The sequence below is a fragment of the Gracilinanus agilis genome, chromosome 3, assembly GCF_016433145.1.
Source record: "Gracilinanus agilis isolate LMUSP501 chromosome 3, AgileGrace, whole genome shotgun sequence".
Lineage (NCBI taxonomy): Eukaryota > Metazoa > Chordata > Mammalia > Didelphimorphia > Didelphidae > Gracilinanus > Gracilinanus agilis.
In genome coordinates this window covers 127842418-127859480 of record NC_058132.1, presented here as the reverse complement: position 1 = coordinate 127859480, position 17063 = coordinate 127842418, and the positions used below count along the sequence as shown (strand labels likewise).

General features: G+C 34.3%; 1 protein-coding gene across 6 annotated transcripts in view; it reads right to left on the bottom strand.

Annotated features, from left to right (window-relative positions):
* Window positions 1–17063, bottom strand: part of TRPC4 (transient receptor potential cation channel subfamily C member 4) — a 173148-nt gene that overhangs the window by 49730 nt on the left and 106355 nt on the right. For all 6 annotated transcript variants that reach the window (XM_044666071.1, XM_044666070.1, XM_044666072.1 and 3 more), the window contains one exon: window positions 11804–12140. In XM_044666071.1, coding sequence (XP_044522006.1) covers window positions 11804–12140 — 337 coding nt within the window. The remainder of the gene's footprint in view (window positions 1–11803; window positions 12141–17063) is intronic.

Genomic DNA, 17063 nt, shown 5'->3' with positions numbered 1-17063 from the left:
ATCTGAAACAGAAACATAATTCTCAGCTTGGTTCTTCACTCTCCTTCACACAGAATTAAGACTAAAAGAAAACATAAGTAAAACAAAAATAAAAAAGCAAAGAGCCACCTTCCCATTGCCAAAAGAGCAACTTATCTTTTTTCCCTATGATGGATCTTTTAGAAATTTGATGTGTGTGAGTGTGTGTGTGTGTGTGTGTGTGTGTGTGTGTGTGTGTGTGTGCTTGAGTAGGCTCCAACCTTAGAAATACAGAGCTACCCATAATGGTACTGAATTCATTAATATGTAAAAAATATTTTCCTACCAAGAGATCTATATCAGTGAATGAGCCCCTGGGAAATCTATCATTTTCATTTGAAGAGATTATCTCCAAACAATTTAATCCATTGGTGCCTAAAACAATCCATGTATATTAAATACTCAAGCAATATTTATTGTTTTGACTGGTGAGTAATTGTCTCAGAAATACAAAGAGTAATTGAACAAATGGTCCTAGATCTAGAGGAGTAAGGGTCCACAGAGCTGTCAAGTTGAATCTACTCATTTTACATTTGAAGAAACTGAGGCCCCAAGAAATTAAATGACAGTATTATCTAGCCAGTATTTGAACCCGAATCCTTTAACTCCCTAGTTAAAGCTCTATGCTATGCTTCTAACCATTTGTGAGTAGGTCTTGCCAAAGAGTGAAATTCCTAATTTGTGATACCAACACAAATTACCTCTGGGGAAAAGTATCCAGGCAACCGTCTATGCAAATCGTTTCATAATTATGTAATTGCATTTTCTTTAGTGTGAGAAATGAGGATGCAATGTCAGTTTTAGTAATAAACATGAATATAACAATTGAAGAACTCATGGTCACCCAAAAACCTATCTCCTACGAAATCATAGTCTGTTATTTAAAACGAATTTATGTAGAAGTCCATGAATATAGCTCCTATCACTCTGATGTTGTAACAAAGCACCTTTTCTGAGATTGCTGTCATAGATTTCCTGTCGTTTCAATATTCTCATAAAAACATAGGCTCAGCTGGACTACTTCTACAGATGGAAAATGGTAATTAATGGTTGCAGAAAAGCTATTTTCACAGTGAAAAATATCAAATCTCCACCTGATTCAATTCTATTAAAAATATTTATTTAGTACTTCTGAGGGCTTCTGAGATTTTTTGTTCATTTTCATACAAAAGTTCAAGTGCTTTCATATTTTTATTTTCCCTTTAGAAAAGAAAAAAAATGTTTACAAAAACTATTCTGGCTTAAATCCCTACTCACAGTGATGTATTTTTGAAGGAAAATTGTTCAACTTTATTTAATTAATATAATCTTTATCTAACTAAAGAGGAGTTATCTGAGCCCCAAATTATGGTCTTGAACCTATTCTTGGAATGAATTCATTCTTTCACTAGTAAGGCATTGACTTAGTCCTACTGCCCTTTGTATTTCCCACAAATGGCCCTCCATCTCCTATCTCCATGTTATTGTACTAGCTATCCTCATTCTATTTCAAACAATCTCTTTTTCCATTAAGACACAGTGAAAGCACCACCATCTCCCAGGAAGCCTTTGTTGATCTCCTAGTGTCCTGCCTCCTTAACTACCTTGTATTTATTTGCTTGCATTTATTATGGATGTACACATATATGCATTCACTATCTATTCCAGTTAAATTGTCATCTTCTTGAGAAAAGAAATTAATTATTCTTTGTATTTGTCTGACTGCTAGTATAGTGCCTGGCACAGAAGAGGCTCTTCATAAAGTGCTTGTTGGTTGATTGACAGATTCCTATTTCTGGATTTTAAAAGAGAAGGAATAGGAGAAAAGAGACAGACTTGAAGAGAATAAAATAGAGAAAGATCTCATGTAGGTAACTTTGAGAAGTCAAGAAGCCCCAGGTCCGTGTAGGTTAGGCCATTGTTTCCTTAAAAAGAACTGAAACTATTATCAAGATATAATTGATTAAGGGATATAATATATCAATAGATATAGAGCCAGACCTGGAGATGGGAGGTCCTGGGTTCAAATTAACCCCAGACACTTCCCAGCTGTGTGGCTCTGGGCAAATCATTTAATCCCCATTGCCTAGCCCTTACTGCTCCTCTGCTTTTGAACCAATGATCAGTATTAATTCTAAGACAGAAAGTAAGGGTTAAAAAAAAGATTAAATTGACTGAAGCCGCTGATGTCAAATCCTGGTTAAATAAGTACAAAAACAGTGAGAGTATGAGGGAATGAAGCTCCTTTCTCAGACTTATGACTACAGACCAGGAGAATAGTCAACACCAGGAGAGGTGCATCTAGGTGAATCAAGACTGTAACCTCAGTGAATATCCTTTTTTCCCAATGCAAGTTCTTTCCCTGAAATGGCTAAATAAACTTTCTTTTGTTGAGTTCTTTATAAACTAAAATTGTTCCATTTCACTCCAATTCTGAAACAGATTCCTAGCCATCTTGGTCAGCCTGGTCTTATGGCAGCATGATATAGTAATGATTTTGCATTCATCTTTTGGATCTCTCTCTCTCTCTCTCTCTCTCTCTCTCTCTCTCTCTCTCTCTCTCTCTCTCTCTCTCTCTCTGTGACAGAACCAACTGGGGAAAATTGTATGATTGTATTCTGGATCTGATTCTTACTGGTTGTTGGAATGGAAGTAATTGGAATCCTGGATGATATGGAAACGATCACTTACTTCCACAGTTTGTGATTTGTGATAGAGATAGTGAGTAACTCCATAGAGTCTGATATGCCCCCTTTATTTTGGGAAAGCCTCTCAAAGAGCTCAGAGGAAAGACAGAGATGATTCAAGATAGTAAATGCTACAGGGGCAGTTAACGCAGGTGGGGAGAGAAGATCTAGAAAAATGAAACTCTGAAGACTGAAAGGATGAGTGCAGCCAAGAATAATCAACATCTGTTTAAAAGTTAGATTGGAAGGACAAAATAGGAGCAGGGGATAGGCAGGATCTTTGCATGGGGTGGATGGAATGAAAATAACTGAGAAAAGAGAGAAAATAGAGCTATCCCTTTGTTTTGCTTCCATTTTTTTTTGCTACAGATATTGACATTTGTACTTGAAATTACAGAACAAAAATTACTAAAGGGGAGTTTAATGTTACTGATAATTAGAATTATTTTAAGGGAGCACTTGTTGTTCTTGATGAATTCTCGAAATCTTGTATAGGTAGATGATGATATAGATAGATGTTCAATTACTAGGAAAAAAACAAAAACAACTAGCAAATGTGGCTGATGAGTTACTATTAGAAAAATCTGAAAGATCATAGAAAAATATAGAGGTATGATAAAGTAGCAGAAGAACAAACAACCAAATATTTAATAAATGTGAAAAATGTGGTCTATAACCTATGGAAAAATGAACTTGATCTCAACTCCTGGGAATTTTTTAGAAGGGTTAAAGAAATGCTTGGTGGATATCTAAAATGCTGAGTATGGATTACAAAGAGTCAACCTAGTTTCATCAGAAATCTGTCACACTATTTTAACCTCATCTACTTTTTAAATAATATTATACAATTGGAAGTTGAAGGGCATACTGTGAATAAAGTATATCTACTTTTCAGCAAAGATTTTGATAGTTTCTCATATCATTATTAGGGAGAAAATGTAGAAACTGTGTACTAGATGATTTAGATAAATTTATAAATAATTAGATGGCTGGACTCAAAAGCTAGTAGTAGTTCAATATTGACTTCATAGGAGGTCTCCAGTGGAGAAATGCAAGAAAATTCCCTCTGTACTTTTCAACATTTTTTAAAATCAGTAACCTAATGAAAACCATAGAGAGAATTTGTAGATGACAAAAAAGTTGGGATAGCTCATGCATTGAAACAATAGTCAGGATTCAAAGGGATCTTAAAAAACTATGGAACTAATTAAATGAAGTCCATTTGGTATCCATATAAAATCAACTTTAAACATTCAAGATGAGGGAATCATGGTTAGGAAGTTGTTTTTCTTTTTCCTAGAAAAAAGATCTGAGCATTTTAATGGATTGGGAAGGAGATAGTGATGGGAATAAACATTAAGCACATACTGTGTACCAGGCATTGCACTAAGTGATTTTTAAAAACAAATATTATCCCATGTGATCCTCATAACAATCCCATGAAGCAGGTACAATCTTTATTCTCATTTTATTATAGGTAAAGTAACTGAGGCAGATAGAAATTAAGTGATTTTTTCCATGGTCTCATAGCTAGTGGATTTCGGAGGCAGAATTTGAATTTAGGTCATCTTAACTCTAGAGTGTGGAGGCATTCTATCTATTGTATCTTCTACCTGCCTCTTAAATGTAAACTGAGGGCAGCTGGGTAGCTGAGTGGATTGAGAGCCAGGCCTAGAGATGGGAGGTCCTAGGTAAAAATCCAGCCTCAGACACTTCCCAGCTGTGTGACCCTGGGCAAGTCACTTGACCCCCATTGCCTACCCTTACCACTCTTCCACCTATAAGTCAATACACAGAAAAGGATTTAAAAATAAAAAAAAATTTAAAAAATGAAACTTAAAATACTCCAGAAATCTGAAGTGACTGCTAGAGGAGCTAATGTGACCTTGGGCTACATTAAAAGAGCAGTAAGTCCCAGGAATAGGGAGATGATAGTCCCACTACAATCTGCCTATGTCAGACTTTGTCTATTTATCTATTTATATATAGTCCATTTTGTTAATTGTCTATTATTTAGTATAATGTTGTCTGTCTATCTATCTATCTATATCTAATCTATATCTGCATATATTAAATAAATGGCCTTTTTGTCTGAGGAAGCTTCTTGCAGAAGGTAGAATCTGACCTGAGTCTTGAAGGAAGCCTGGGATATTAGGAGGTAGGGGAGAAGAGGGAGAGCATTCCAGGCATGGGAAATGGCCAATGGAAAAGCAGAGCTGGGGGATGAGTGCCATTTGGCATGAAAAATAGAAAGAAAGCAAATAGCGCTGGGTCGTAGAGTATGCAGAGGGAGGTAAGAAAATGGTAAGATAAGAAGGCTTTAAAAAGTCCAAAAGGAGGATTTTATATATTATCCTAGAGAAAGCCCCTGGAATTTGTGCAATCAAAAAGTGAAATAATCTGTGCTTTAGGAAAATCTCATTGTTGACTATGTGGTGGTTGGACTAGAGTGGAGAGAAACGCCAGGCTGGGATACTAACTAAGAGTGTATTGCGGTGGTCCATGCATGAGATTACGAGTGCCTGTGCTAATGTGTTAGCCATGAGAGTATGGAGAGAAGTCATCAGCAATATTATGAAAGTAGAACACAAAGCTCAGTTGGAGGAACAGGGCAAGCTTAGCTCGTGGAAGAGAAGACCAAGGGCAGGCGGTGGTGTGGTGGCATGATAGCTGTCTCTGTCTTAAAGTATTTGAAACTCTGTGAAATGGATCATTAATTAGATTTATTCTGCCTGGCCAAGTAGGCAAAAGTGGGAACAATGAGTGGAATTGTTAAAGAGGCCAATTTAGGCTTGGTATTAGGGTAAGCTTCTTCATTCAGGGGGTCAATTAACATTTATATAATCATATAATTAAAAGCACCTAATATCTGCCAGACACTGCAAGCTGGGCATACAAAAAGAGGCAAAAGACAACTCTTACTCATAAGCTAATGAATTAGAACTCTCCAACATGGAATGGGCTCCTTTGAGAGGGAGTGGGATCCCCTTCTTAGAGGTCTTCAAGCAAAGGCTATATGACTACTTGTTGGGTATGTTACGGTAGAGATTGCTCTGGTGTGTGGTCTGTTCTGTGGATGATGAAGTCTTTTCTAGTCCAAATTCTGTGCTTCTGGTACTCTAGCTTTCCACTTGGCCACCCTCATTCCATTTGTAACAGAAAAATGTCAAGAACCAAATCTCTCTAAATGATAATAGCTCTTGTTTATATGGCACTTTAAGGCTTGCGAAGTACTTTACAAACACTATCTCATTTGATCCTTACTATAGAACTATGAGATGACCACTTTGAGCATTATTATTACCACTTGGCAGAGGAGGGAATTGAGGTTTTGGGAGGTTAAGTGACTTGCCTACAGTTTTGCAGTGAATGAATTTTTAAGTCAGGATTGAAAACCTTCATGATGTTTAGCACTTAAAAAATCTTTATCATGCTGCTATTTTAATATATTGTGACATTAGTTACATTTTCTCATATGCAATGACATAGCAAGTTTTTTTTCTGGTTGAACAGTCACTGTAATTAGTAGAAATGTTTCATATAAAATTTCATATGAACATCATAATTGGCCTTTACGACCTTTGGGAAAGAATATGAGTCAACCAACCTCCTAAATAAAAAAATGTTACCCTATCTCTCAAGAGGGCTATTATCATTTTAAACTAATGAATTAGAGGTGTGCTCTGAAATATTTGGGCATGAATTATTAATCTAATAGGATGGTACATGAGTGAAATCAAGAGTAAGGACTCTGTGCTAGAAATAACAACATACTCAGCAACCACAAATTGTACTTACTCATAACAAATAAACATAAATATTGGGGAATGTCTGAACAAGTTTTGGCATGTGATTATGATGTAATAATATTGTAATAATATTGCATTATAGGAAATGATGAGGATACTTTTAGAAAAAAACTTGAAAGATTCACAAGAACTGATGCAAAGTGACGTAAGCACACCTAAGAAAAAAATTGTACACAATAAAGCCAATATTGTACAATGATCAACCATGAATGACTTTGGTATCCTCATCAATACAGTGACCTAAGATGGTTCCAAAGAACTCAGGATGAAAAATGCTATCTAGCTCTAGAGAAAGAATTGATGGAGTATGAATGCAGATTAAAGAATACTTTTTAAACCTTCTTTATTTTTTTGGTCTGTGTTTTCTTTCTCATTATGATGAATTTGGAAATGTTTTGCATGACTGCACATGTACCACATAGCAAATTGCTTGGAAGGGAGGGAGAAAGGAAAATACTTTGAAACTCAATTTTTAAAAATTTTTTGTTACTGTGCTCACTATTCCACACAGTCACTGCATATATTTTTAGGTCCATAAGCGTCCTGTTATGAATGAGTATTCCTTTATTTGTCTCTTCTTCATTGAGTGAGATAAAAGTCATTCTTGTATTTACCTTGTTATTAAGTAAACTTTTTACATTTAATAGCTAATAGTGTTATTATTATTGATTTTATCTAAATGAAAACCAGACTTGAAGATGATTAGGAGCTAGAGAGATGAGTGGTGGGAGTATTATGCCCCAGTCTATCCCACAGTTCCATGCAAACAAATACGCTCAGATGGATTATTCTAGGAACTTGAGAACATTTGAGGTGGAACAAAATGGTGCTGTCCCATCTCTGGGAACCCGAGATTTGTTGAAATAACAGTGGATTGGATGACTGAGCCAGCTCAGAGAGAGAGGAGATGGCTATACCCCTAAAAGGGTATGTGTTATATACTAAACCATTATAATTTACTTTAAAAGGATAATAGAATTTAAAAAGATGATGTGTGGCTTTTTAAAAGGTAAGATGCAATGTTTCACTTACACATAATACTTACATATCTATATGTGTGTATACATACATATATACATATATCTACATAACTACTAATAACAGATTTCCCTCTACCACTGTAGACCTACAAATTCTACGTTTAAAGCATTTCCAGGAGGACTGAGATATTAAGAGACTTGCTCAGTGTCGAACAGCCAATCATATAGCCTACATAGGCTGAACCCAAGTCTTTCTATCTCTAATGCCACCTTTATATCAACTATGATAGATTTTCATCTAAGAGCAATAACGAAAAAATGCTATGGGAGGTACAGGTTGGGGAGGTTGTTACTGAAGGGAAAATCAGAGAAGATATCATGGAAGACAAGTTGTAAAAATTTGAGAGGTGGACAAGGAAGGAGAACCTCTTTGACTGTTGGGTCATATTCAAATCTAGATTTCAGCTGTATATAGTGTTTCTTTTAATCAGCTAAAAAATAATTTGAATATTTCAAATGTATTTTAATTGAATCTCTACGGGACAAAAACAAAACAAAGCAAACAAATAAACAAACAAACAAAAAGTTTTAAGCAGCCCACATTCTAAAGCATTTGCATTTTTATATGCAAAGAAAGCTGTTTGATTTGTCACTCCAGAAACAAAGGAAATGCAATTTAGGGAAACCTATTTCTATAATTAAGATGTAGTTTTCCCACTTTCAACATGTGCAATATGTGATCTTCGGTCTACGTGTTAGGTAAACAAGGCATGTGGAGCAAGACCTCTTTCTCCTAAGCCACTTAAAATATATTTCTCATCCTGACCTATTATCTACTACAAGCTGGGTTAATAAAACCAAAGTCAAGCATACTATTAATGCTTGTATGGACCAATTTTACTTGCAATGCTTTGCGTTATAATTTAATCTCATAGAAAAATCGTACAGAAATTTTGAAGGCTCTATGAGGAGATGAGAGAGTAGCAATTTAAATTCTATGTGTACAATAATACATTTATAGTGAAGAAAAGATATATTTCTAGGATAACTGTTTAAACCTAACAGAAGACAAGCTTTGATAAAAAAGAAAACATTAAAAATCATTGAATACTATTCCTTGCTAATATAACACAATAGCATAAATGGATAACAAAATTTTAAAGATCTCAAAAATTTCCTTTGTATTCCTCATAGAACTTTTCGTGGAACTCTGCACTTACTTCGTTATCCTTTGCACCATAATAATTTGCTTATATATATTTATATATATATTGTAATTTTTTAATATTAACAAATGTATATATTTATATATGTATACATGAATGTATGTCTATAATTATCTCTTACATTTAACATACAACCTTTTACAAAGTAAGTTTTCGATAAATTTGTTAAGAATTGAATATTTGAGGAAAATGTAATTGAATATTTGTAGAATGAAATAAATATACGGCATAGAAGTAAATTGAGTGGTATAGCAATTCTTATATATTCTCATTGTCATGGACTACATAACTGGCTCTTATCAATATTACCCAAAATGTGGTGGTAGTAATTGAAGGAGTTAATAGGGAAGTAAAAATGGCATTTGTTTAGTTTCTCTTTTTAGGACATAAATTCTAGCATACTATAGGACAGAAACATTTATATAGTTCCTACTATGTGCCAGGCATTGTATTAAGAGCTTTAAGAATATTTCATTTGATCCTTACAATGACCTTCGTAGTTAGTGTTATTATTCCCATTTTACAGATGAGGAAACTGTGTCAGGTACAGTTTAAGTGATTTTCCTAATGTCCACAGCTAGTAAGGATTTGAACTCGGGTCTTCTTAACTCAAGGGACAGCATTATATTCATTGCACCACCCAGCTAGATTCGCCAGATTCTCCTTTGTAATCTGTAAGTGCCTGTATTTGCTTTCTTTGAACCTTCCAGATCCCCTGTTATAAAAAGGAAGTGCCCAGGAGGCAGATGTTATGATGTGACATATTTATACTCTATATCCCTAGTCCAGTGTCTTGCCTACACCAAGAACTAAGCTAATGTTTATTTAATTTAATTGCATATGATTTAATATTTCTTCAAAGAGCCATTGCTTCTCCTGTTAGAAAATAGTTCTCAGGAGATACTATATTGATAAGAGAAGTTATTAACTTAGGATTTTATTTGCAAAATGACCTAATAACACTATGTTAAAAGTTACCAAAAAAGTTGCAGTAGCCTTTTCCCTAGTGTTTAGAACATACAAATGGTTAAATCACTTTATAAAAGTAGAAAACAGAGCAACTTTGAACTTAGCATCTTTTCCATATGTTACTAAATTTTACTTATGAGACAAATAACTTAATAGCTTGAGTCATTGCATATTATGAATAATTTAATCTCCTTTTACTTCTTTTTATTTGAAATCCTTGAGTACTGAGTGATATGATTTTAGAAAGTTTCCATTTTCCCTAAGAATATATGTTATGATACTTGAATATTTGAAGACACTGAGGTTCTGCCATTATGTGGGAATTCACTCCATCAAGTAAGATCCCAGCTTCTCTACCTTTTAATAATTTGCAATGGTCAGTTTTTCAAGGACAAGAATCCAGAGTCAAATTAAATCCCTCTTGACACTCATAACTTGGGGTGGAATAGGGGTGTGTATTACCTTGATTGCCTCTATTAAAAATCTCTGAAGTAAATCTTCCTTTCTAGAAACTTGAAATAACTAACTGATTTTTATATCAATAACATTATTTCTTCTTTTCCAATACTTCTAATATTTTTATAATATAGTATTAAGTATTCTTTCAAGTTATCTAAATAGTACAAGTTCTTAGTGTAAAATTTTACACAGATGTAACTCCCTATCCTTCATTCTGGATATACATGACAATGCAAAGAATGGTTCTTTTAAGATATACATCAGATCTGGCTATGGGAGGGAGGAGGGAGGAGGTAAGGAAAAGAATATGAATCATGTAACCATGGAAAATATACTAAATTAATTAACTAAATAAATAGGTTTAAAAAGATATAAAATATAGATCAAATCTATGTAATGTGAAAAAAAAACATAAAGGAGAAATGAAATGTTTTTTCCTAATAGAATTTCAATGTTATAAAAAATTCAGTAAGACATTTTGACTCCAGTGGACATTATTTAAATGGAAATGCATGTTATTTTATACACAGAAGCATGTACTAAATTGTATTTATTAGATTAATAGGGAACTTGGAAATCTACTTGATCATTATTTGCATCTTCAAATTATAATCACATTTAAACAAATCATGACAGAGAGAAAAAATCCCATTTTAAACATCCCTTGATCTTCAGGATGTTCCAAATTGTATGCCAAACATTTTTTCTCCATTTATAGAATTTACATTAAAGGGTTAATGATGTCTTGAGTTGAGCTTTCTCTCTCTCTCTCACTCTCCCCCTTTGCTCTGTATATCTCATACATTCTAACTAGAATCTTAGAAAAACCTCCAAAGATCATGAACATTGATGAATTAGCCTCATATTTTCTAATTCCAAAAGAAGAGAAACATGTATGATACTAGAAAGGTTTTGAGAAGGAGCATGTATTCTCAATATTTTCAATAGGAAAGATTATCATAAAAAAAGTAAATTTCAACCATGGCTATATGAACAAGAAGAAAGAAAAAAAGGTATTCCTTTTCTATTTTTAAATTTTCTACCTTAAAAGGAGTTGCCTCAGTTTCAAAATAAAAGGTGTTGAGAACCAAAGTGTACAGGAGATTGGTGAGGGTGTGGGAGGCAGAGGAAGGAAGAAGAATGATATTGATTGCTATGCATATTTCTTATTTAAAACAAAGTTCATGGGAATCTAAATGAAAAAGCAAAGGAATAGAATTATTTTAGGGGTGATATTATGACCCTTTGGATCATTTTGTCCTATTTTAAAATGCAAATTTAGCTTACAGTGTTTTGTAAAATGATTTGTCCTTGAATGACCCTAGAACTGATTAAAGTAAAAAAAATTAGAAATTTTCTGAGGGTTAAAAGAAAAAACATTCCAATTTTCAATTGTAATGCTTTAGTTTACATTTCTAAGATGCCAAGTGGAAGCAGAAATAATTAATTTGTATATTGCATCACAAAGAATAAATAATGCCATGGCTGGTTAGGGACCTTATACAATGTTTTCACATTCTTCTGAAATATCTGAATGAGAACTTTGGTATAAAATAACCAGACATTATTTTAAACCTTTTTATAGCTCCAAACCTTACTAGAACTTCATCCTTGAACAATGTAAACATCATGGTAACAAGACATTTCCAGGATATTTTCTAGAGTAATACATTTACCCAGGACCCACGGTAATATCATCCACTCGACGATGGTTGGTGGTGGCCCCTGCCTGTTCAAGTCTGACCTGTCAATATGTTGAGAGGCAAGTAGCAGCAGGAACAAAAAAGTCAAATAGGATGCAGTGTGGCAGATAAACTTGATAAACGGTTTCCTGATGAAGAGTCCAAGGGGACTTTTGGGGGCTATCAAGTAGCATACAGAGAAGACAGGGAAAAGAAGTCCTATGATGACACATGTCAACATCTTCACAGCCCAGTGTCTTCTCCTCCAGCCTGGAAACTCATCGTACCAGCGAGATGCAAGGAGCTGCTGACAGTTCGGTTGTGCAACAAACTGAAAGAAAAGTAGAGAAGGAGAGAGAGGGAGAGAAAGAGGGAAAGAAAAGTAAAGTTGGTGTCATATGAAATAAATTTTATTTCATTACTTTTAGGTCGTTGATTTGGCTCAAAAGTCAAGAGGCCCTTTGCAGCTTAAAACACTCTCTCCCTCACTGTGGCAAAGATATACTTTCAATTCAGTGAAGTAAAAATGAAAAATTATCTGCTTTTAGAAAGTGTTTTGCTATCAATTGTAATGGACTTCTCCACTAGCAGCAATGCAACTATCCAAATGACTTCTGAGGGAGTTATGAGAAAGAATGCTATTCACATCCAGAGAAAGAACTGTGGGAGGAGAAACAGCAGAAAAACAACTGTTTGATCACATGGGTCGATGGGGATATGATTGGGGATGGACTCTAAATGATCACCCTAGTGCAAATATCAATAATATGGAAATAGATCTTGATCAATAACATATATAAAACCCAGTGGAATTACGTGTTGGCTATGGGATGGGGGAAGGAGGAGGGGAGGGAATGAATATGAATCATGTAACCATGGAAAATCTTTCATAATTAATGAATAAAATAAAAATAAATTTAAAAAATAAAAAAGAAAGTGTGCTTAAAACTGGGGAAAAACAAACAAACAAACAAAAAAGACTTTGAACTCAAGGAGCTTATGTTTTTCTCTCAGAATGGAGGTCAGTATTCACTGAGTAGCGGTTATGTGGAAAATACTGTGCTAAATGCTGAGAGGAACATAAACAGGTTTCCAGCATGGTGCCCACCCTCAGAGGGCTTATAATCCAATTGGAAAAAGAAGACATCCATATAGGTAAACATAATGAGCAATATTAGATAGCACATGATTTGAGCTGGACCAAGCACTTGTTCCCCTAATTGAGAATTAACCATTCCTAGGGGTTTCTGAGACTCATCACAAAGTGTTCCATCCACCATCCTGCCAATGACAGGCATGGTGCATATACCCTTCCATTCTCTTACTCTAGAAAGTATAATAAAATCAATACTATCATTTCTGAGAGCATATGTTAATCAATTGCAATGAAGAGGAAATATCTTCATAGAATATCCTCTTCCTATTTTTCTGCTTACCTAAATCTTGCCCTTTCTCCAAAGCCCAAATCAAATGTCATTTTTTTATCTTAAAACTGACCAACCTCTACTTGCCCAGATGAAAATACTTTTCCCTGACCACAACTTCCCTATCTGTGTTCCATTTTATTTTATTTTATTTTATTTTATTTTATTTTATGTCACATTAAAATGTAATGTCCTTGGGGACAAAGGAGGATTTCTTGTTTTTAACATTTGTATTCCCAGTGTTTGCCGTGTACCTGACACTTATTAATTATTTAATAAATGTTTTTAATTCATTTGTAAACAGGAGAGCTCAATCCCTTTCAGCTAGATGAATTTAAGATAACAAAATGACATTTGAGTTGGGCTTTGGAGAAAGGGCAAGATTTAGGTAAGCAGAAAAATAGGAAGAGGATATTCTATGAAGATATTTCCTCTTCATCAAATAAAATGAAGAGGAAATGGCCCTTATATCATACATGTGGACCTAGAAGGGACTTCAAAGGTAATTAATTCAATTCCCTCATTTGAGATGAAGTTCTTTGTCTTTCCTGAGGTCAGGTAGCTATTCATCATCAAGGATAGGCTTTTAATCCAGATCCTCTGACTCTAGAGTCAAGGTTCTTTCCTCAAAGATGTAAGCAAAAGAATGTAGATGAGAAATGATAAGGTACATTCTAGGGAAAAATGAAGAGATTTCTTTGCCCCATTAAGGTTTACGTAGCATTCGCAGATCAAATCAGCGAGGTAAATTGGACCTAGACCATTGAGGTCCTTTAATGACAGGGAAAAGGGTTTGAACTGAACCATGAACCTAATGAGGATCATAGAATCACACATAGATCTAAAAGTGGAAGGTCCTCAAAGGCATCTAGTCCAATTTCCTCTTTTTATAGATGAGGAAAGTGGGGTCTGGTGAGATTAAATGACTTGATCAAGGACATACAGCTCATATCAGAGGAAGAATTTGAATCCAGGTCCTCTGACTCTAGAGCCAAAAGTCACTTAAGGTATTTTATTGGGGATATGGATTAAAGCAATAAGGTAAGCACAATATATCTAGAAGTGAATTTTTAAGAATCTGAACTAGAGTGATGGTATTAGAAATAAACTATATTCCATATTTCCTTTATATGAAAATATAATCATTTTGAAACCTGGATCCACTACCAAGGTGGAGAAAAGATGCCCAATGTGTGCCAGGTAATGTGTCTTGCCTATCTTTTATGTTTTCCTTATCGCCTATCAAAGTGCTGAGTACTTAGCGCATACTCAATAAATTCTTATTAAATTAAACCTAAATGAATTCATAATAAATTAAGACAACCCAAAGACTTGTCTCAGTAGAGATCAAGCTGCATTCTTGCACAGTTAGGTTAGTCAGGTCTCCCCTTATTGCCTTGATGAGTCATTCATTCAAGTAAGTCACATAACCCTTAAATGGTAAAGTTAAACTGTATTATTCAAAGGATGAGCTTTGCCTGACATATCTTCCTGCCAATTCTCTCAGTCGGGGACAGGAACAGCCTGGATTTGGCATACTTTCAGCTAATTTGTCATTTATCAGCAAAATCAAGCCCAAGAATTATGCTTTCTGGGTAACAGAGGCTACTTTTTTTTTTCCTGAAAACACTTCTTATTTTCCTTTACAATAGCCCATCGATCTGCCTTTAAAAAAAAACGTCTTTCTTCACATAGAGTAAAGTCATCTGAATTCTGCTGTGGCTTGATCCATTTTTCTAATCTTCAGTAAAAAGGTCAAGGAAATTTGGCAGAGGGATGAAACAGGAGGAATAATTGCTCTAATCTCAGTCATTCTCAGAGGTCTAAGAGATATGACAGAATGCAGCACAGATCTCTGAGGGAGCAGCATCAATGGACCCTCCTCAAGTTGCCAGGTGGAGCTGTTAGGCATGAGACGCCAAAAGCACTGTTTCAGCCAGTAGCCTAGGAGTCAGCTATGAGCAACTCAGGCCCAAAGAAGATTCTTTGTGAAGCCTTTAGAATGAAACTGGAAAGCTGATTTTTTTTTACCTAAAGGCTATTCACTGACAGAGACTACAAATATGGATTTTAGATGTCATTTTGATTTTTGACATCTATTTCATTCTAAGCATTAATGTTGTTTTTTCAGCCACGTGTGACTCTTCATGACCCCATTTAGGGTTTTCTTGGCAAAGATAATGAAGTGGTTTGCCATTCCCTTCTCCAGCTTATTTTTACAGATGAGGAACGGAGGCAAGCAGGATTGTGACTTGGCCATAGTCACACAGCTAGTAAATGTCTGAGACCAGATTTGAAGTCAGAAAGATGAGTTCTTCCTGATTCCAGGCCCAGCACTCTATCCATGTGTCATATAACTGCCCTAATTTTTACTAAGACCTGAGTTCAAACTTTTAGTAGCTGTGTGAACCTAGGCCTCAGTTTTCTTATCTGTAAAATGGGGATAATAATAGCATCTACCCCCTCAGGGTTTATATATCAAATAAGACAATATCAAATCTACCTCCCAGGGTTATAATAATATATTACATAATATTATAATAAAATAATAAAAATAAAAATAAGAACATAATAAACACTACATAAATATTAGTTGTTATTATGAATATTATTATTATAGCATATTTTAGTTTACTGAATTAACTATTTACTTTGAGGCTTGGTGAATGATTCATATAAAATTATTCTATTAAGAGAGCTACATTCAGCTCATGTCTTCCCTACAAGTATTGGCTAAAAGAACTCCTTTTAATAAAAATAAATTTATTATAGGAATATAAACTTCAAAGCAAATTAGTAGAAATATCCCCTGCCAACTTTCTCTATTCTTCACTAACATGGGTAGGTAGAAGGCAGCTATTCTTGTGATTTTATTGATAAAGGAAATTTCCCATGACAGAAGTCCCTCCATCCACGTGGATCATCTCCTATCCTGCAACTTATATTCACTTGGAGAGTTGATATGTCCCCAAACAAAAATTTCAAGGAAACATTCATCTTAGACATTTTAAATAGTTCAAACATAAAGAAAGGATTATAGATTGTTGTAAAGGATGCATAAAAACACATACATCAGAAGTCTGTAGTAGTGTGTAATATCAACAGGATACAAGAAATATTTAAGTTGATGAGAGTAGTATAAAGATTCTCCAAAGGTCTTGAAATAAATTGCAGATGATGATTTTCTCTAAAAATGGGACTAAAATGGTCCCCAAACTATTATAAGAAACTGTAATAAATCTAAATCTTTACATATGTCCTTTTGCATTCCACTATTCATTCTATCAGATTTTGACTCATTATACTATTTTTAATTCAATCTAAAATAGAATCCTTTTCCTTTAAAATGTTTTATTAACTATAAAATTTAAATGAGCTATCATTTCACTTAAGTCCCTGAAAAAATAATATTGCTAAATTTTTTATTTAATCAATCATTTTAAATTACTTCTATGTGTTAGGCAAGCCCTTTCCCCTACCACACATCCCCCCAAAAGAGATAGCAACAAAAATATTTCATATTGATTTTTTCCATAACTTTTCCATTTGGATAATAATTTTTGTACCTAAATTACTGTTGGAATCAGAATATTTCCTGCAAAAGTATTTAGTTTACTTTCCTTTCAAATTAAAAAACACTTCATGTAGTATTGAATGAATTCTGTAGATATTTCTACAATCAAAGAGCTAGGTGGCAAAGTGGATAGACTATAGTGTATAATCAGGAAGACCTGAATTTAAATTCAGCCTCAAATGTTTATAGCTTTGTGACCATGGGTAAGTCACTTAGCCTCTGTTTTCCTCATCTTTAAGATAAGAATAATCATATA